The 20789-nt window shown below is 42.0% G+C and overlaps 1 protein-coding gene across 8 annotated transcripts in view; it reads left to right on the forward strand.

Annotated features, from left to right (window-relative positions):
- The window catches only part of zgc:154075 (uncharacterized protein LOC556929 homolog), a 261564-nt gene that overhangs the window by 10632 nt on the left and 230143 nt on the right, over window positions 1-20789 (forward strand). For 7 of the 8 annotated variants that reach the window (XM_043675943.1, XM_043675939.1, XM_043675942.1 and 4 more), the window contains exon 2: window positions 6311-6408. In XM_043675943.1, coding sequence (XP_043531878.1) covers window positions 6316-6408 — 93 coding nt within the window. In that variant the 5' untranslated portion in view covers window positions 6311-6315. The remainder of the gene's footprint in view (window positions 1-6310; window positions 6409-20789) is intronic. The other variant, XM_043675941.1, reaches the window with a different exon arrangement.

A 20789-nucleotide genomic window follows, 5' to 3' on the forward strand; every position in this document is an offset into this window, starting at 1 on the left:
GCCCCTCCCCCAAGTCCCTCCTCCTTACCTTTTATCTTAGCCTGCTTGGCACACTTTCCTCATTCCTGAAGAAGGGCTAATGCCCGAAACGTCGATTCTCCTGCTCCTTGGATGCTGCCTGATCTGCTGCGCTTTTCCAACAACATTTTATCAGCTCTGATCTCCAGCATCTGCAGTCCTCACTTTCTCCTGGATGTATCACTACCTGGTATGGCAGCTGTAACATTGAAGATTGGAGACAGTTACAGAGAGTAGTGAACTCGGCCGGGACAATCACAAAGGCCAACCTCCCATCTATAGAATCCATTCACCAAGCGTGCAGTCAAGGAAAGACTGCCAGCATTCTCAAAGATCCATCACATGCTGGCAATGTTTTACTACAATCACTACCATCAGGGAAAAGGTACAGAAGCCTGAACACATGCACCAGCTGGTTTCAAAACCGTTTCTACCCTACTGTTGTTAGAATACTGAATGGACTTTTGATAAGTGACAGTATTACAAGCTGGACTGAGGGAGGATATTCCCGGAAATACATCCAGGGAAGTTATTTGGGTGGAACTGAGAAATAAAAAAGGGATGATCACTTTATTGGGATCGTATTATAGATCCCCTAATAGTCAGAGGGAAATTGAGAAACAAATTTGTAAGGAGAGCTGTTATCTGTAAGAATAATAAGGTGGTTATGATAGGGGATTTTAACTTTCCAAACATAGACTGGGACTTCCATAGTGTTAACAGTTTAGATGGAGAGGAATTTAAGTGTATACTAGAAAATTTTCTGATTCTAGTCGGTACATCCACATACTGAGAAGGTGCAAAACTTGACCTACTCTTGGGAAGTAAGGCAAGGCAGGTGATTGAGGTGTCAGTTTGGGAGCACTTTGGGGCCAGCGACCATAATTCTATTAGTTTTAAAATAGTGATGGAGAAGGATAGACCAGATCTAACAGTTGAAGTTCTAAATTAGAGAAAGGCCAATTTCGATGATATTAGGCAAGAACTTTCAAAAGCTAATTGGGGGCAAATGTTCACAGGTAAAGGGATAACTGGAAAATGGGAAGCCTTCAGAAGTGAGATAACGAGAGTCCAGAGAAAATATATTCTTGTTAGGGTGAAAGGAAAGGCTGGCAGGTGTAGGGAATGCTGGATGACTAAAGAAATTGAGGGTTTGGTTAAGAAAAAAGAAGCATATGCCAGGTATAGTGAATCCTTAGAGTATAAAGGCAGTAGGAGTTTACTTAAGAGGAATCAGTAGGGCAAAAAGGGGACGTGAGACAGTTTTGCCAAATAGAGTTAAGGAGAATTCAGAGGGTTTTTACAAATACATTAAGGACAAAAGGGTAACTAGGGAGACAATAGGGCCCCTCAAAGATCAACAAGGCGGCCTTTGCGTGAAGCCGCAGGAGATGTGGAGATACTAAACAAATATTTTGTGTCAGTATTTACTGTGGAAAAGGACATGAAAGATATAGAATGTAGGGAAATAGATGGTGACATCTTTAAAAATGTCCTTACTATAGAGGAGGAAGTGCTGGATGTCTTGAAACGCATAAAAGTGGATAAATCCCCAGGACCTGATCAGGTGTACCGTAGAACTTATTGGGAAGCTAGGGAATTGTTTGCTGGGCCTCTTACTGAGATATTTATATCATCGATTGTCACAGGTGAGGTGCTGGAAGATTGGAGGTTGGCTAATGTGGTGCCATTATTTAAGGTGGTAAGGACAAGCCAGGGAACTATAGACCAGTGAGCCTGACGTCTGTGGTGGGCAAGTCGTTGGAGAGAATCCTGAGAGACAGGGTGTGCATTATTTGGAAAGGCAAGGACTGATTAGGGATAGTCAACATGGCTTTATGTGTGGGAAATCATGTCTCACAAACTTGATTGAGTTTTTTGAAGAAGTAACAAAGAGGATTGAGGGCATAGTGACAGATGTGATCTATTTGGACTTCAGTAAGGTGTTTGACAAGCTTCCCCTGGGAAACTGATTAGCAAGGTTAGATCTCATGGAATACAGGGAGGACTTGATTGAGTTTTTTGATGAAGTAACAAAGAAGATTGATGAGGGCAGAGCAGTAGATGTGATCTATATGGACTTCAGTAAGGCGTTTGACAAGGTTCCCCATGGGAGACTGATTAGCTAGGTTAGATCTCATGGAATACAGGGAGAACTAGCCATTTGGATACAGAACTGGCTCAAAGGTAGAAGACAGAGGGTGGTGGTGGAGGGTTGTTTTTCAGACTTGGAGGCCTGTGACCAGTGGAGTACCACAAGGATCGGTGCTGGGCCCTCTACTTTTTGTCATTTACATAAATGATTTGGATGCAAGCATAAGAGGTACAGTTAGTAAGTTTGCAGATGACAGCAAAATTGGACGTGTAGTGGACAGCGAAGAGGGTTACCTCGGAGTACAACAGGATCTGGACCAGATGGGCCAATGGGCTGAGAAGTGGCAGATGGAGTTTAATTCAGATAAATGCGAGGTGCTGGATTTTGAGATGGCAAATCTTAGCATGATTTACACACTTAATGGTAAGGTCCTAGGGAGTGTTGCTGAACAAAGGGATCTTGGAGTGCAGGTTCATACCTCCTTGAAAATGGAATCGCAGGTAGATAGGATAGTGAAGAAGGCATTTGGTATGCTTTCCTTTATTGGTCAGAGTATTGAGTACAGGAGTTGGGAGGTCATGTTGCGGCTGTACAGGACATTGGTTAGGCTACTGTTGGAATATTGTATGCAATTCTGGTCTCCTTCTTATCGGAAGAAGATGTTGTGAAACTTGAAAGGGTTCAGAAAAGATTTACAAGGATGTTGCCAGGGTTGGAGGATCTGAGCTACAGGGAGAGGCTGAACAGGCTGGGGCTGTTTTCCCTGGAGCATTGGAGGCTGAGGGGTGACCTTATAGAGGTTTCCAAAATTATGAGGGGCATGGATAGGATAAATAGGCAAAGTCTTTTCCCTGGTGTCGGGGAGTCCAGAACTAGAGGGCATAGGTTTAGGGTGAGAGGGGAAAGATATTAAAGAGATCTACGGGGCAACTTTTTCACGCAGAGGGTGGTACGTGTATGGAATGAGCTGACAGAAGATGTGGTGGAGGCTGGTACAATTGCAACATTTCAGAGGCATTTAGATGGGTATATGAATAGGAAGGGTTTGGAGGGATATGGGCTGGTGCTGGCAGGTGGGACTCGATTGGGTTGGGATATCTGGTCGGCATGGATGGGTTGGACCGAAGGGTCTGTATCCATGCTGTACATCTCTATGACTCTATAACTAGCCATTTGGATACAGAACTGGCTCAAAGGTGGAAGACAGAGGGTGGTGGTGGAAGGTTGTTTTCAGACTGGAGGCCTGTGACCAGTGGAGTGCCACAAGGATCGGTGATGGGTCCATTACTTTTCATCATTTTATATGATTGATTTGGATGTGAGCATAAGAGGTACAGTTAGTAAGTTTGAAGATGACACCAAAATTGGAAGTGTAGTGGACAGTGAAGAGGGTTACCTCAGAATACAATGGGATCTTGATCAGATAGGCCAATGGGCTGAGAAGTGGCAGATGAAGTTGCATGTCAGGTGCTGCCTTTTGGGAAAGCAAATCCTAGCAGGACTTATATATGTAATGGTAAGGTCCTAGGGAGTGTTGTTGAACAGAACCTTGGAGTGCAGGTTCACAGCTCCATGGAAGTGGAGTCGCAGGTAGCTAGGATAGTGGAGAAGGTGTTTTGGTATGCTTTCCTTTTTATTAGTCAAAGTATTGAATACAGGAGTTGGGAAGTCATGTTGCAGCTGTACAGGACATTGGTTAGACACTTTTAGAATATGCGTGCAATTCTGCTCTCCTTCCTATCGGAAAGACGTTGTGAAACTTGAAAAGGTTCAGAAAAGATTTACAAGGATGTTGCCAGGGTTGAAGGATTTGAGCTATAGGGAGAGGTTGAATAGGCTAGGGCTGTTTTCCCTGGACCGTCGGAGGCTGAGGGTCATGGATAGGATAAATAGACAAAGCCTTTTCTGGGGGTGGGGGATGGGGGAGTCCAGAACTAGAGGGCATAGGCTTAGGGTGAGAGGGGAAAGATATAAAAGAGACCTAAGGGGCAACTTTTTCACGCAGTGGCACGTGTATGGAATGTGCTGCCTGAGGAAGTGGTGAAGGCTAGTACAATTGCGACATTTAAAAGGCAATTGGATGGGTATATAAATAGGAAGGATTTGGAGGGATATGGGCTGGGTGCTGGCAGGTGGGACTAGATTGGGTTGGGATATCTGGTTGGCATGAACGGGTTGGACCAAAAGGTCTGTTTCTGTGCTGTACATCTCTATGACTCTCAAACTCTTCGCATTTGCCTGTATGTGTTTTTGTTTTTGCCGCCGTTTACCTATTTTTTACTTATCTTTGCTATTTAACTATGATCTGCCTGTATTCCTCACAAGACAAAGCATTTCATTGTGCCTCAGTACACATGACAATAAATTCAATTCAATTCATTTTAGCATGTCACTGGAGAAGATCACCACAGAAGAGAGTCTGTAGGATTCACACTAGCTGCACAGTCTGAGTTCGACTCCAGCCTCTGGCGACTGTGTGGAGTTTGCACATTCTCCCAGTGTCTGCGTGGGTTTCCTCCAGGTGCTCTGGTTTCCTCGCACAGGCCAGGTGAATTGGCCATGCTAAATTGCCCATAGTGTTAGGTGCATTAGTCAAAGGGAAATGGGTCAGTGTGGGCTTGTTGGGCCGAAGGGCCTGTTTCCACATCGTAGGTAATCTAACCTAATCATCAAAAGTTGATCTGCAGGTCAGAAGAATTTTTACATGCCTGCACTTAACATACAGGTTTCTAACTTGTTGGATTATATTAGTTGAAACACATTCAACTAAACATATGACTTAATGATCTTTGAATTCCAAATCAGGTTTGTATTCTTGGTTGTATCAATGTGGACAAGTCATAAGTGAATGCAAGGTGGTTCACCACAGGGAATTCAGAAAATTAGAGGGAATAGCAGTCCAGGAAATTAGTGAAGGCTTGGGGACAAACCACCTGCCCACAATCTTGACTGAAGTGTTTGGAGTAAGTGAGGACTGCAGATGCTAGAGACCAGAGTTGAAAAATGTGGTGCTGGAAAAACACAGCAGGCCAGGCAGCATCTGAGGGGCAGGAGAATCGACATTTCGGGAATAAGCCCTTCTTCATTCCTGAAGATGGGCTTATGCCCAAAACATCGATTATCCTGCTCCTCGGATGCTGCCTGGCCTGCTGTGTTTTTCCAGCACCACATTTTTCAACTCTGGTACTCTAGCATCTGCAGTCCTCATTTTCTCCTTCTTCAGGAATGAGGCTGGTGTGCCAAGAGGGCTGAGATAAAAGGTAGGGGGGAGGGAATTTGGGGGAGGGGTGCTGGGAATACGATAGGTGGAAGGGGGTGAGGGTGATAGGCCAGAGAGGGGGTGGGGACGGAGTGGTCGGGAAGAAGATTGCAGGTCCAGAGAGCGGTGCTGAATCCGGGTGTTGGGACTGAGATAAGGTTGGAGGGAGGGGAAATGAAGAAGCTGGAGAAATCTACATCCATCCCGTGTGGTTGGAGGGTTCCTAGTCTAGCGATGGAGGAGGCCAAGGACCTGCATGTCCTTGGCGGAGTGGGAAGGGGATATAAAGTGTTCAGCCACAGGGCGTTTGGGTTGGTTGGTGTGTCCCAGAGGTGTTCCCTGAAACATTCCGCAAGTAGGCGGCCTGTCTCCCCAATGTAGAAGAGACTACATCGGGTGCAGCGGAAACAGTAAATCATGTGTGTGGATTTGCAGGTGAATTTGCGACGCCTGGAGGAAGAGCGCCTCATCTTCCGCCTGGGAACCCTCCAACCACACAGGATGAATGTAGATTTCTCCAGTTTCCTCATTTCCCCTCCCCCCACCTTATCTCAGTCCCAACCCCTGGATTCAGCACCACCCTCTTGACCTGCAATCTTCTTCCCGATCTCTCCGCCCCCACCCCTTTCCGGCCTATCACCCTCACCACCTTCCACCTATCGTATTCCCAGCACCCCTTCCCCAAATTTCCTTCCCTTTTATCTCAGCCCACTTGGCACACCAACTCCCTTCCTGAAGAAGGGCTTATGCCCGAAACGTCGATTCTCCTGCTCCTCGGATGCTGCCTGGCCTGCTGTGTTTTTAGAGCACCACATTTTTCAACTGAAGTGTTTGGAGTGGGTAGCATTTACAGAGAGGCCTGACACTATAGAATTTCATTATTTGTAAAATCTTCTTTATTGAACTCCTATTGTCTATTTATTCTGTTTGTATTGCAGCAGCTATGCCGCGCTGTGTGGAAGTGATTATCATTGGGGCTGGGAACCGGGGGCAGACTTATGCATTCTTTTCAAAAGATTTTCCAGAGCGAATGAAGGTAGGTCACAGAATGTTTTAGAAAATCTGTCTGTTGTAGTTTCTTTTTTCCATGCTGTAGTTGCCTCTCTTATTTGTATAGATAGGGAATAAAAAGTTAAGTAATTATTCCACAAATGTCCGTTATGGAAGTAAACTGTCATCCTTACCTGGTCTAGCTTACATGTGACTCCAGACCCACAGCAATGTAGTCAACTCTTAACTGCCCTCTGAGCAATTAGGGATGAGCAGGCAATAAATGCCGGCTCAGCTAGCAATGCCTTCATCCTATGAATGAATAAAAAAATCTTTACCAGGCCTAGCAAACTGGGATAACTGTGCTCTGAAAAAGAGGTTTATTAGACTTGAAACATTCATTGTTTTTCTCTGCACAAATGCTGCCAGGCCTGATGAGTTTCACCAGCACTTTTTGTTTGTATTAGCAAAATGCCTGTGTAGAACAAGTCTCAATGACTTAAATCACTGGAATAAAGCTCACAGCTTATTTCTCGGGATCTAACCATCAGTGCACCCAACTGTAAGGTTGAGACCTGATCCAGATTGGACCCCGGCCTCATTTCACTGATTTGGATATGACTCTATGGTTGCCCTTCAGAGACAGGTTGCCTATTGCCAGATTTCAAATTTCAGAACCCCCACCCCAATGGCAGTATTCCATACGTTAGTCAGCTAACTAAATCCTATTGATGGAGGTGTGATGTGAGGATAATAGGAAGGGCCATTCTTGAGTATTTATCCATTAATCTGAAATGTTTTTATATTATGTCCCCAGAGCCTTTTCACTGGATCAAACAGTACCAGTTTCTTCAGTCTCACTTTATTCAAATATATACGTTAAGTGGATTGGTTCTGCAGTGTCCAGGGTTATGCCGGTTGGACTGGTTAGCCATGGTATAAACATCATGTGGGATTATGGGAATGAGGTGTATTGCTTGTCAGAGGGTTAGTTCAGACTTGATGGGCCAAATGACCTCTTTCTGCACTGTAAGGATTTTGTTTCTAAGTTGAAATCCCATAATTCGCCTATTTTTGGTTGTACTGTTTACATCTTAGTGAATTATGTACATATTGCCTCCTCTATTGCAAACTGACTATTTGGGAGACTATAGTGCACACCCAGCAGTGTGACTACCCCTTTTTTATTCCTAAACTCTGCCCTCAAAGCCTCATTTGAAGACTGCGCAAGATATCAGCCCACCTTATTGCAGTAACTGACTTGATATCACTTCCTCTTTTACATTCTCCCTGTCCTGTTATAAAGTCATGGAGTCATACAGCACAAAAACGGACCCTTCAGTCCAATCAGTGTACACCAAATGTAATCCCAACCTAAACTAGTCTCACCTCTCTGCTCCTGGTCCATATCCCTAAAACTTTTCTTATTCATGTATCTATCCAAATGTCTTTTAAACATTGTAATTGTACTCACATCCACCATTTCATCAGGAAGTTAATTCCACATGTGAGCCACCCTCTGTGTAAAAAGATTTGCCCCTCATGTCTTTTTTCAAATTTCTCTCCTCTCACCTTAAAAATATGCCCCCTAATCTTGAAATCCCTCATCCTAGGAAAAAAACAACTCTATTAACTCTATCTATAATTCTCATTATAAACTTCTATCAAGTTCCTGTGAACCTCCAATACTCCAGTGAAAAAAGACTCAGCCTATCCAGCCTTCCTTTATAACTCAAATCTTTCATACCTGGCAACAATCTCTTCTGACCCCTCTCCAGCTTAATAATATCCTTCCTACAACTGAGCGATCGGAACTGCTCACTATTCCAGAAGAGGCCACAATGTCCTGTACAACTTCAACATGATTTCCCAACTCTCATCATGTATCCTGGAATGATGAGTCACTAGTCCTGTCCCTCCCTCAGTCATATTTATTTGATAGCAACTATGTCGCAATTCCACATGTCTATCCATACCCTGAACTCGTCTGTTTTACCTATAATACTCCTAACATTAAAATAGACACCTCACCTTAATCCCTTGAAAGTTACAATAGTTGAACTCCTTCTGCCTTTGTTCCCTTTCTAAAGCATGCTGTGTCTCTGTTGTACTAATGTGTCACCTCCCACTGCTGAATTAGTTTTTAAATTCCTCCCTATAGCAGTAGCAAACACACCCGCCAGAATGTTGGTCCCATCTGGTTCAGGTGCAGACAGATCTGTTTGTACAGGACCCATTTTTCCCAGAAACTGTCCCAGTGATCCAGAAATCTAAAACCCTCCCACCTGCAGTAATTCTTGAACTACATATTTATGTGCCCTATTTTCCTATTTCTATACTTGCTGGAACATGGCACCAGAAATAATCCAGAGATTACAACCTGCTCGTTAGTCTACAGCCTCACTCCCAAAATTGGTGTAGGACCTCATTGCTCATTCTACCTATATTGTTAATACCAATATTTACCATTACCTAAGTTTTACACCTTCCTCTTAAGGTTGCCCTGCAACAGCTCAGTAACATCCTTGACCCTAGTATCAAGGAGGCATCACATCAACCCAGAGTCACAACTGCAGCTGCAGAAGCACCTGTTTGTTCCCCAAACTAATAAATCCCCTGCTGTCTACTTCCTCTCCTCCAGTGCAGTCCAGTTGCTGGGGATGCCAGAAGCTTGGGTCTGTCTGCACTCCCTTGAGGAACCAGCACCCTCATCTTCCAAAATGGAAAACTGTTGTTTGTTTGTGTTTTTTTTATTCACTCGCAGGATATCAATGTTTCTAGGTGGCTAGCATTTATCGCCTGACCATTTGTGAGCAGGAGCCCAGGGGATTTCTGCACTACCTGCCTGATTCTGTTTGACTGCCTGGTGATCCCCCTTGACCTGCCATTTGGCCATCTTGCTAAACATGTTATCCGCATAAATCTCAGCCGCACAGTTGCTGCTTGACCTCCAAAAAACAGAGCTGAAGTTTCTGCATTTGGAGCACTTTTTGCACATATGGTCACCAAGGACGCTGGTAGGGTCCATAACTTCTCACATATGACCAGTCACACATTTCACACAGCTGAACTCACCTACCATGACCTAACCTTGAACTGACTTAGTCTTAGTGCTTAATTTTCTAATTATTTAATATTAGACTTATTCCTGTTACCATAACTTTAGTGTCCTTTTCTTACTCTGACTTTTACTTAACCCTGGTGCTTCTCAGTTAATCCCTTGATAATGTACCAGCCTTGGTCTACTCCTGTCCCCACTGATCTGCAAAAGTTGTCACGAAAACAAGGCAGCAGAAGAAAAGAAAAGCCTTCCTCTCCCCTTCACTAAACTGCAACACATACCAAACTCCCATGCTCCACTCAATGCGAGTTGCATCCTGACATTTGACACTCCAGGATCCAAATGGCCATAGATGGACTGCCATAGAGTTGGATTTGTCAGTTTGTAACTGGTTTGTTAGTGGCCAAATTCATTGAAACATAAAAATAGGAGCTGGAGTAGGTGATTCAGCCCTTCGGCTATTCAGTATGATCTTGGGTAATCATCCTGCTTCTCCCCATACCCTTTGATCCCTTTTGCTTCAAGAACTATATCTATCCCCTTCTTGATAACATTCAATATTTTGGCCTCAACTGCTTTCTGTGGCAACAAATTCCACAGGCTCCTCACTGAGTGAAGAAATTCCTCCTCATCTTTCTTGTAGATCTATCCTGTATCCTTAGCCTGTGACCTCCTGGTTCTGAACTCCCCCGTCATTGGAAACATCCTTCCTGCCTTTTAAAATGTCTAGTTTTTAAAAACCTTTTACAGGTTTCTGGGGATTTCAAGACTAGGAGGCACTTTTTTAAGTTGAGAGGAGAGAGATTTTAAAAAAGACATGAGGCAAATTTTTTTTAGAGGTATGGGATGATGAACTTGCTGAGAAAGTGGTTGATGCAGGTGGAATTCCAATGTTTCAAAGACATTTAAAAGATACATGAATAGGAAAGGTTTGGAGAGATATAGACCAGGAGCTGGCAGGTGGGATTAATTTTGTTTGGGATTATGTTTGATATGGATTGATTGGACTAAAAGGTCTGTTTACATGCTGTATAACTCTGACTCTCCAGGACTTTCTAATGATTGCCGAGATTTATAGACAGGTGAAACGGCATCTCTAGGCTATCATTTTGGATTCTTGATAGCTGCTAGATAAAGGATTTTTGTCCATCTGATTCAAATTGAAACCAAGGTCACAGAAAAACATCGATTGTTCTCACCAGCAAATGATGAAACCAGCATTTTCATTGACAAACTGGGTTGTAAAATAAGAAAATTTTGGGTCATAGGAATACTGGGCAAAAATCAACCACTGAACTGAAGCTTTATTAAAAAAAAGTGTCAGTTTGTGTATAGTGTTGATACTAATGTACATATCCTGTGACATTTTTTGAAATAGAAAATGGTGCTAGTTTAAGCAATGGTCAATTTACGTATTTCCACACCTGAAATGTTAACTGTGTTTTCTCTCTGCAGATGTTGCCAGACCTGCTGAGTTTCTCCAGCACTGTTTTGTTTCAGACTTTTAGCATCCATAGATCTTTGTGTTTATATTAATCAATTTACATCTGTTCTGGCTTGGTTATTCAGAAACGTTTGTTAAATTTGCTAACACTTTCATTTTGAACTTTTAAAAAATCATTAGTCGCGTCTAATTGATATTTGTGTACATGTAGCTACTTTTAAATTCTAGGATCTACATTCCCAGAGATTGACAAAACATAACAATGTTAGTTTGTGACAAAAAAAATTCTGTTTCCTGAATTACTGTGATTACACTTCAAAAAGTACTTCAATGGCAACAAAGTGCTTTCAGTAATGTGAAAAGTACTATCCAAATACAAGCCTAAATATTTAGTTGGTACTGTCTTAAGATGCTTCTTGCAATTAATTAACTGCATAGGTCCATCAAAACCAGTAAAGAATTCTTATAACTCAATCTACAATCCATTTACAATTTTATATGGGCTAGGACAAAGTAGCAGGATGAATGAGGTAAGATGCTTGGCATAGTTTAAATGTTCATATGCAGGCCTTCACTTGACCAAAGGAATCACAATTCTCCCCAGAGTCAATTGTTGAAAAGTTCCTGCATCACAGAGAGCAATTAAACTCAGGAGGTTTTGAGTTATTCACACTTCATTAGTTACATTCAGGAATCCTGAATAATTCAAATTTCACTGCAGTTACACTTGGCTTGTTTATATGGACAACAGAACATCCAGGGCATTAGCAGAACCAGAAGTTGCATAATTCAACTCAACACACAACCAATACATTATCAATATTCTAAAGAACAACATAAACAATAAATTGAGAAATTGTGATTTAAACATGTTGATAATAAGTTAAAAACAGTGCAAGTAGGAGTAAGAGTAGACCATTCCATACTTTTGAACCTACGTTGCTGTGCAGCTTAATCGCAACTGATCCTATAACTCAACATAAACACCTGCACCTCCCCAACACCCTTCCCCCATATGACTTGACACCTTTAGTTTTCTGTAATTGCTATCATTTAATTATGGTTTTGCAAAAATGCAGGTCTTGAAATTATGCTGTGAGGTACCATAAGATTTTGTCAGTTAATGCTATCATTAAGTTTGTGGATGAAGACAAAGAATTTTTTAAAAGCATTTAAAGTGTTAAGCATTAATATACTATCATCTTACTCTGTAATTTCAATTCAGAAATTGAAATTTGTCAATTTGTTTGACTGAATGGAATAAGATTGAACAATTAAATATCAGTTTTAACTGCAGATTAGCTACTTTTAAAAAATGTCTTCTAATTTGCCTATTTTTAACAGAAGTTTTTCAGTAGAATCATAGAGATATGTTACATGAAACAGGCCCTTTGATTCAACTCGCCCATGCCGAACACACCCATCCTAAATTAATCTAGTCCCATTTGCCAGCATTTGGTCCATATCCCTCTGAATCCTTCCTACTCATATACCCATCCAGATGCCTTTTTAAATTTGTAAATGTACCAGCCTCCTCCACTTCCTCTGGCAACACATTCCATACATGTACCGCCCTCTGCATGAATAAGTTGCCCCTTTATTGGCTTTAAATCTTCCCCATCTCACCTTAAACCCATGCCCTCTAGTTTTGGACTACTCCACCTCTGGGAAAAGACCTTGTCTATTTTCCCTATCATCCTTCTCTCAATTTTAGAAACCTTTTAAGTTCACCCCTCAGCCTGCAATTCTCTGGGTAAAATAGCCCCAATCTATTTCGCCTTTCTCTAAAACTCATAGTCATACAGCAAGCAAACAGACCTTTCAGTCCAACTCGTCCATGCTGACCAGATTTTCCAAATTAAACTAGTCCCATTTACCTGCACTTGGCCCATATTCCTCTAAACCTTTTCTATTCATATACCTATCCAAATATATTTTTACATGTTGCAACTGTTACCTGCATCTACTATTTCCTTTGACAGTTCCTTCTACATATGAACCACCCACAATGGTCCTACCCACACCTGGAATCATGTGATCATCCTCAACTCTGCTGCCTGTGTCTCAAACCAAGTCCCCTTCATTCATCACTCTGGTCTTCACTGACAGTCCTTACATTTGCCTCTTCACTGACAGACATTGACTCCTGGACAAGCACTGCCTCAAATTTAAATTTAACATCATTTTTATAAACTCTCTCTGTGACCTTGTCCATCCCTATTTCTGTCACATACAATCACACAATCTTTTGAGGGACTTAGACTCTGATGGTTTTGGCTACTTTAGCCTCCTGGATTTTAATTATTCCAACAGTGGTGGCCATGCCTGTGTGTATAGAACTCTGAAATGCCTTTCCTAAAGGCCTCCACTTTGCTCTGATCAGATTAAAGATACTTGTTTAAAAACTGCCTTTCCATTAAAAATCTCTCTTAATGTCACCTTCTCTAACTCAATGTCAAATGTTTCTTCATGAAACTTCTCAATCATTTTAGGATATTTTACTCAATTTTTGAGATGTATAAAATTATACAGCACGGTAAGCTGGAAGAAAATTATCCCCTTGGTAAAGAGATCAATGACTGGGGGCATAAGTTTAAGGCAAGGGGTAGGAGATTTAGAGTAGATGTCAGGAATGTTTCTTTTATGTCAACAAGGAGGTAGTGGGAATCTGGACCTCACTACCTGTATGGATGGTACAGGCAGAACCCTCATAACATTTAAATCGTATTAAGATGTGCACTTGTGATGCCAAAGCATACAAGACTAGGAGCAAGTGCTGGAAATGGAAATAGAGTAGGTAAGTGTATGCTTTACAGTCAGTTCACCGGAACACTCATTCAGTCTGTGTGAGATTGGGAAGCCTTTAAAAATTCAGCAGCAGACAACAAAAAAAAAGCAATGTGTGGGGATGAGCTAGCTAGCAATATGAAAGAAGATGGCAAGACTTTTTTTTAAAAGATTTAAAAGTTGAGAGAAGCAATAGACATTGGACCACTGCAAAATGAGGCTGGAGAAACAAAAATGGTGAATAAAGAATTGGCGGAGGAACTTGAGGTATTTTGCAATCTTCTAAATGGAAGACAGCAATAGCATTTCAGAACTTCAAGACAGAAGGTAGAGTTGACTGTAGTAGCCATCGCTAAGGAGGTGATGCTGGGAAAGCTGCAAGGTCTGAAGGTGCGTAAATCACCCAGATCAGATGGGCTCCATCCCAGAGTTCTAAAGGAGATAACTGAGGAAATTGTGGAGGCGTTCGTGGTGAACATTTAGGAATCACTAGAGTCAGGGAGGGTCCCAGAGGATTGGTGAATAGCTAATGTAATGCCATTTTTATTTAGAGAGAGGCAGAAGATGGGAAACTATAAGCCAGTTAGCCTGACCTCGCTTGTTAGTAAAATTTTAGAGTCCATTATTAAGCATGAGATTGTGGACGTCTTGGAGGTGCATGGTAAAATAGGGCTGAGTCAGCTTGGCTTTGTCAAGGGTGGTCATTTTTGACAAATGTATTAGAATTCCTTGAGGAGGAAATGAGCAATTTAGACAAAGGAAAGTCAGTGGACAAGATCTATTTGGATTTCCAAAAGGCCTTTGGCAAGGAGCCACACAGGATGCTGCCAAGTAGGATAAGAGCCCATAGTGTTAGGAGTACATATGGGCAGGCACAGAAGATTGGCTCATGCCCGAAACGTCGATTCCCCTGCTCCTTCGATGCTGCCTGACCTGCTGCGCTTTTCCAGCAACTCATTTTCGGCTAGAATACAAGAGCAAGTATGTCCGACTGAGGATGTACAAGTCTTGGAGATAGTAAGGACTGCAGGTGCTGGGAGTCAGTTGATAAAATATGGAGCTGGAAAACTTTCATCAGGGTCCAGACCCAAAAGGTTGACTTTCCTGCTCCTCCGATGCTGTCTGACCTGCTGTGTTTTTCCAGCTGTATAAGACTTGGTCAGACTGTATTTGGGATACTGAGATCTGTTTTGGGCCCCATATCTCAGGAAGAATGTGCTGACCATGAAGGGATTCCAGAGGAGTTTTACAAGAATGATTGTGATTTTGGAGAAGATTTGTAGCTTGGGTTGTGGATCATGTTGTAAGTATGATCGCCGAGCCAGCAGATCCATTCCCAGATGCTTCATCACCATGCTAGGCAACATCAGCAAGCCCCCGACGAAGCATCGGTGCCTTACCTGCCTGCCACCCACCCACCCCTGCCTGCCGTTATGGGCGACACCACCTCCGGCCCCCCTCTTCGAGAGGTTGGCAAACAGTGTCCAAATCGACATGCTCGACTGTATTAGTCGTACAAAAACAACGTTGACACTTTTACATTCGTCAGAATAGGCTAAGTGCAGAATAATCCACTTGCGATTTTTAAGATTTGTGGCTCAGATTGAGGTTCAGGTTGTAAGTTTGCTTGTTTAGCCGGAAGGTTTGTTTCCAGACCATACTAGATAACATCATCAGTGAGCTTCTAATGAAGCGCTGGTGTTCTGTCCTGCTTTCTATTTAACAGACTAAGACTCATAAATAGAAAACAGGACAGAACACCAGTGCTTCACTGGAGGCTAACTGATGTTACCTAGCATGGTGACAAAACATCTGAAAACAAACCTTCCAGCTCAGTGAACAAATTTACAACCTGTATAACCATACCTTGATTTTACAATTTTGCATACTACTGCCATTATTAATACATTATATGAAACAAAAGATGTTTTCATGATTTTTTGGAGCAGAAAATATATCAACTGTGCTAATGCAGGGACTGGGTAACATAGATTGGAACCCTGCCTCTGCTAGAATTCACTTTTGGATCGGAACAGTTAGTTATGAAGCAAAAGAGCTAGATGCGAAAATGGCAACATATAAACAGAGAAAGTGGAAATTAGAAGGAGAAAGCATAAGTGTCTTCTCGCCAAATTTTACCCCTAAACCTAGGCTAGACCCTAGCATGCCCTATGTGGGAACATTGAGCAGAGAAGGCACGGTGGGGATGACAGGCGTGGTGAGGTTAAAATAATTCAAATGGTGAACTTGGGGATGGGTGAGGCAGTGTAAAACTGGCACCTCTCCAAATGACCATATATATTGTTATTACCCAATTGTATTCTGAGAATTGTGTATTGGCTTCTTCTGAGTTTCCACAGCTTGGTGATCCCAAAGCATCTACCTTTGGCATCTTTTGTATCTCACATACTTGCATCCCTTCAGTGCTATCTGATAACCCTGTCTCCCCATCTCACCACCTTTCAACTCCTCCACTGTTTCTAAATTGTCAGATTACTTATTCAGTTTCCAGCACTGGGTAAGCAGAATTTTCCACCACTAAACACTGGGAAGATGAAAGCATTGCGATTAGTTCCTGCTACGAATTCAATTCTCTAGCTGCCATTTCCAACCCTCCTCTTAGCAATAAATTGCAACTGAATTAGACTGTTCACGATCTGTGTCATCCATGCAAAATGAACAGCTGACCACAGATTCACTCCATCACAATGACCCCAGCCTCCACAACGTTACCTGATTTGTCTCTGCATCAGCCAATCAGCTTGCTGAAACCCTGTCTGTGCCTTGTTTACCTCCAGGCAAGACTATTCCAATGCAATCCTGACACTTTCTACCCTTTGGTAAACTTAAGGTTATCCAAAAGTCTACTGCTTTGTCTCCTGACAAGCACCAAATCCTATTGCCCAATCACCCCATACACGCTTTCTATGCTCACTCCTGGATAAGCAGCACCACAATTGTAAAATTCTTATAGTCTCCTTCAAATTCCACAATAGCTTTGTCCCTTCCCATCTCTGTAATCTTCTTCTGTCCCATGACCCTCTAAAATATGTTTCCCTCTAATTATGGTCCTATTAGAGTGCAGAATTTTAAATCACTGCACAATTGGTTGACACACCTTTTAGCTATCAAATTCCGTAATTCTTTCCTTAACTTCACCCCATAACCTTCTCTGCTTCTATTTCTTTGACACTTCTCAAAACCTACTTCTTCTACCAAATTTTTGGCTGCACTAAATTTTACTTTGTAATGTTCCTGAAACAGAACTGGTCTTTATATTACATTAATGTGCATGACACTCAGATTATATTTCTCTTACGTTAGTATATTTAATAAAAGAAGTTGTTGATATTGCTGGTGAATAGAAGACCGTTTTAAGTTTGTCCAAATTTAATTTTCATTGACGTCAATAGGAATGCAAAAAGGGCTGCTGATCCATTATCACTTAGTCTGGCCTACTATTACAGATTACAAAAAATTGAGTCTGGCCTACTATTACAGATTACAAAAAATTGACAATACATATCAATATATTTCACAACTTGTTTAAAAAAGTGAACAACCCAAATGCAGCTGCTATAACCATATGACTGGACTTAATAGTCTTCAAGATTGGTATGCTGCTGTGGCTCAGTTGGTTAAAGTGCCTGCCAGGTAAACAGGAGATCCTGGGTTCAAAAGTTTACCTTAAGTTGACAGTGCCTCATTTAATCTTTCAAAAAAAATGCACATGTTGTGGATCCAACCTGGTGATGTAAAAGGAGACAACTGGGTATGCTTCCTGTGCTTGACCTAAGCCTGTTATTATTCCATGCTCCCACTCTAGTCGCCCAAGTTTTCCCCCCAACAGGAAATGTTATTTCTTGAGGCGGCACAGTGGCTCAGTGGTTAGCACTGCTGTCTCACAGGGAGCCAGGTTCAATCGCAGGCTTAGGCGACTGTCTGTGTGGAGTTTGCACATTCTGTATGTGTCTGTGGGGTTTCCTTCTGAGTGCTTTGGTTTCCTATCACAGTTCAATGATATGTAGGTTAGATGGATTGTCCATTGTGTCCAGGAATGGATTAGCCATGAGGAGTGCAGGGTTACAATCTGGTTAGGATGCTCTTCCAACAGTCAGTGTTGGACCAAATGGCTTGTTTCCACACTGGGGATTCTATGGTGAAGAAACATCTGTGAAATCAACATCCAGGTACTTCCTGTTGGGTCTGGGACAGTGTTCTCTCTAATTTCCCTCTATGTCACCTCCAAGATCTATGCACAGCAAAAACGTCTGGAATCGGAAGTCAATGCTGTGATCAGCATATAATCATTGTGCATTGAACCTAGGAACACGCTGCTGGACAGTTTAGAGGGAAAGTTCATCTGGAATGCCAACTGTTGTGTTATAACCTGCCACAGTGATAGCTGTCTCAAAGAAAAGATCTTCACACAAGAGAATTACAAGTTGCACACATCCTACTAGAATGCAAGTTAATGATTTTCCACTTAACCCCAGGAATAGGCTATCTGTAATGCAAGCCTTGATCTTCATGGTAATTGCTTCTCTTTTGTTAAAAATCACAACACCAGGTTATAGTCTAACAAGTTTATTTGGAAGCACTAGCTTTTGCCGCTCTGCTCCTTCATCAGGTGGTTGTAGAGTATAAAATTGTAAGACAGAATTTAAAGCAAAAGTTCAGTGTGTTGTAACTTGAGTGTGACATGAACCCATCTGTATGTGAAGATACTAGTGAGAGTGGTCATGTCTTTTTGTGGCTAGTTGATGTTCATGTATCCTGGTGGCTAGTTTTGTCTGTTTGTCCAATGTAGCATTTATTACAGTTCTTGCAAGGTATTTTGTAAATGATATTAGTTTTGCTTGTTGTCTGTATAGGGTCCTTTAAGTTCATATTAGCTGCTGTTTTAGTGTTCATGATGCCATGATGCCAAGAGGTCTGAGTAGACTGGCAGTCATTTCTGAGATGTCTTTGATGTAGGGGAGAGTGGCTAGAGTTTCTGGACGTGTTTTGTCTGCTTGTTTGGGTTTGTTGCTGAGAAATCGGATTGTGTTTGTTGGGTACCCATTCTTTTTGAATACACTGGATAGGTGATTTTCTTCTGCTCTTCGTAATTCCTCTGTGCTGCAGTATGTGGTGGCTCGTTGAAATAATGTTCTAATGCAGCTTTGTTTGTGGATGTTGGGATGATTGCTTCTGTATTTCAGTGTTTGATCTGTATGTGTTGTTTTCCTGTAGACACTGGTTTGAAGTTCCCCATTGGCTGTTCGCTCTACTACGACATCTAGGAATGGCAGTTTGTTGTTGTTTTCCTCCTCTTTAGTGAATTTTATGCCAGTAACGGTATTATTGATGGACATACAAAATTTCTACAACAAATTCTATCTGGTGTGCCTCTGGGAAGGGAGTCATTTGTTTAGTAAGTTTTGTTTACTGTAACTCTAACACTAGTTTAATTCCCAGTCTTTACTGTGTTTATTGAGCTCAGGTGGAGAAGCAGTTGGTGCAACATTCACCTGCATTAGGGATGGCAATACAGCAAGGCTTCTATACTCTGATCACAATTTATTCATTCTGCTGGGAGGTGTGTACATAGAGATATACAGTCAACATCCTTGAAACAGATCCTTCAGTCCAACTCATTTACGCTAACTAGACATCCCAATCAGACATAGTTCCATTTGCCAGCGTCCTGCTCATATCCCTCAAAACTCTTCCTATTCATATACCCATCCAGATGCCTCCACCACTTCTTCTGGCAGCTCGTTCCAGACACACCCTCCTCTGTGTGAAAATGTTACCCTTAGGCCCTTTTTAAATCTTCTCCTCTCAGCTTAAATCTATGTCCTCTCATTTTGGACTCCCCCAACCTAGGATAAAGACCCTGGCTATTCACCCTATCCATGCCCCTTTATAGAGATTATTTTTTAAATCATAAGTTCAACCCTCAGTCTCCAACCCTCCAGGGAAAAATCTATTCAGCCTCTTCCTATTGCTCAAACCCTTCAGTCCCAACACCATTCTTGCAAATCTTTTTTGCATCCTTTCAAGTTTTAGCAACATCCTTCCTATAAAAGACTGACCAGAATTGTATGCTGTATTCCAAAAGTGGCCTTACCAATGTTGTACAGCCACAAGAATGACATCCCCACTCAGATACTCCGTGTTCTGACCAACGAAGACAAAGCGTATCAAACAACTGATTAGACTTAGAGACTTCTTATTCACAACCCTATTTGCCTGTGAATCCAATCTCGAGGAACTATGCACTTGCACCCCAGGTCTCTTTGTTCAGCAACACTCCCAGGACCCAACCATTTACTGTATAGGTCCTGCCTGGTTTGTCTTCCCAAAATGCAACACCTCACATTTATCTAAGTTAAACTCCATCTGTCACAAGGTCCTGTTGTAGTCTGAAATAATCATCTTCACTGTCCAGCACACCACCAATTTTACTAACCATACTTCCTATATTCACATCCAAATAATTTGTATATATGACAAAAGGTAGTGGCCTCAGTGCCATGGCACACCATTGGTCACAGGTCCCCAGTCCAAAAAACATCCCTCCACCAGCACCCTCTATTTCCTACCTTCAAGGCAATTTTATATCCAATTCGCTAGCTCCCCCGATCCCATGTGGTCTAACCTGATTAAACAGTCTGCCATGCAGAGCCTTGGTGAACGCTTTGCTGAAATCCTGTTATGGACTAGGCTAGATCACTCAAAACATTCTTAACCAGGCAGCCTGGCCCATAATGTTACAATTTGTTTTGGTAAGTGTACAGTGAAAAATTACCTGGAGTACGTTAGCTAGGTTGACTACCAGGTTTTAAAACAGACAAAAGATTATTCACAAAATTACACAATGAAACACGAAGAACAGAACAAAGAACCCCGACAGAACTCAATCTATCCAAACTAGATTTAATGCTGTTCTGAATATACACAACAGTCCCAATAAGCAAACCCCCTCAAAATACATTAAAAGTGGAACAAATGTTTACAGGTTGAAATTAGAAGGGCAGAAGGACAGAGAGTTTAGCAACTTGTTTCCATACAGGCCACTGTTGAACTTTTCGAGGAGAAAGTGAGGACTGCAGATGCTGGAGATCAGAGCTGAAAATGTGTTGCTGGA

The sequence above is a fragment of the Chiloscyllium plagiosum genome, chromosome 34, assembly GCF_004010195.1.
Source record: "Chiloscyllium plagiosum isolate BGI_BamShark_2017 chromosome 34, ASM401019v2, whole genome shotgun sequence".
Taxonomy (NCBI): Eukaryota; Metazoa; Chordata; class Chondrichthyes; order Orectolobiformes; family Hemiscylliidae; genus Chiloscyllium; species Chiloscyllium plagiosum.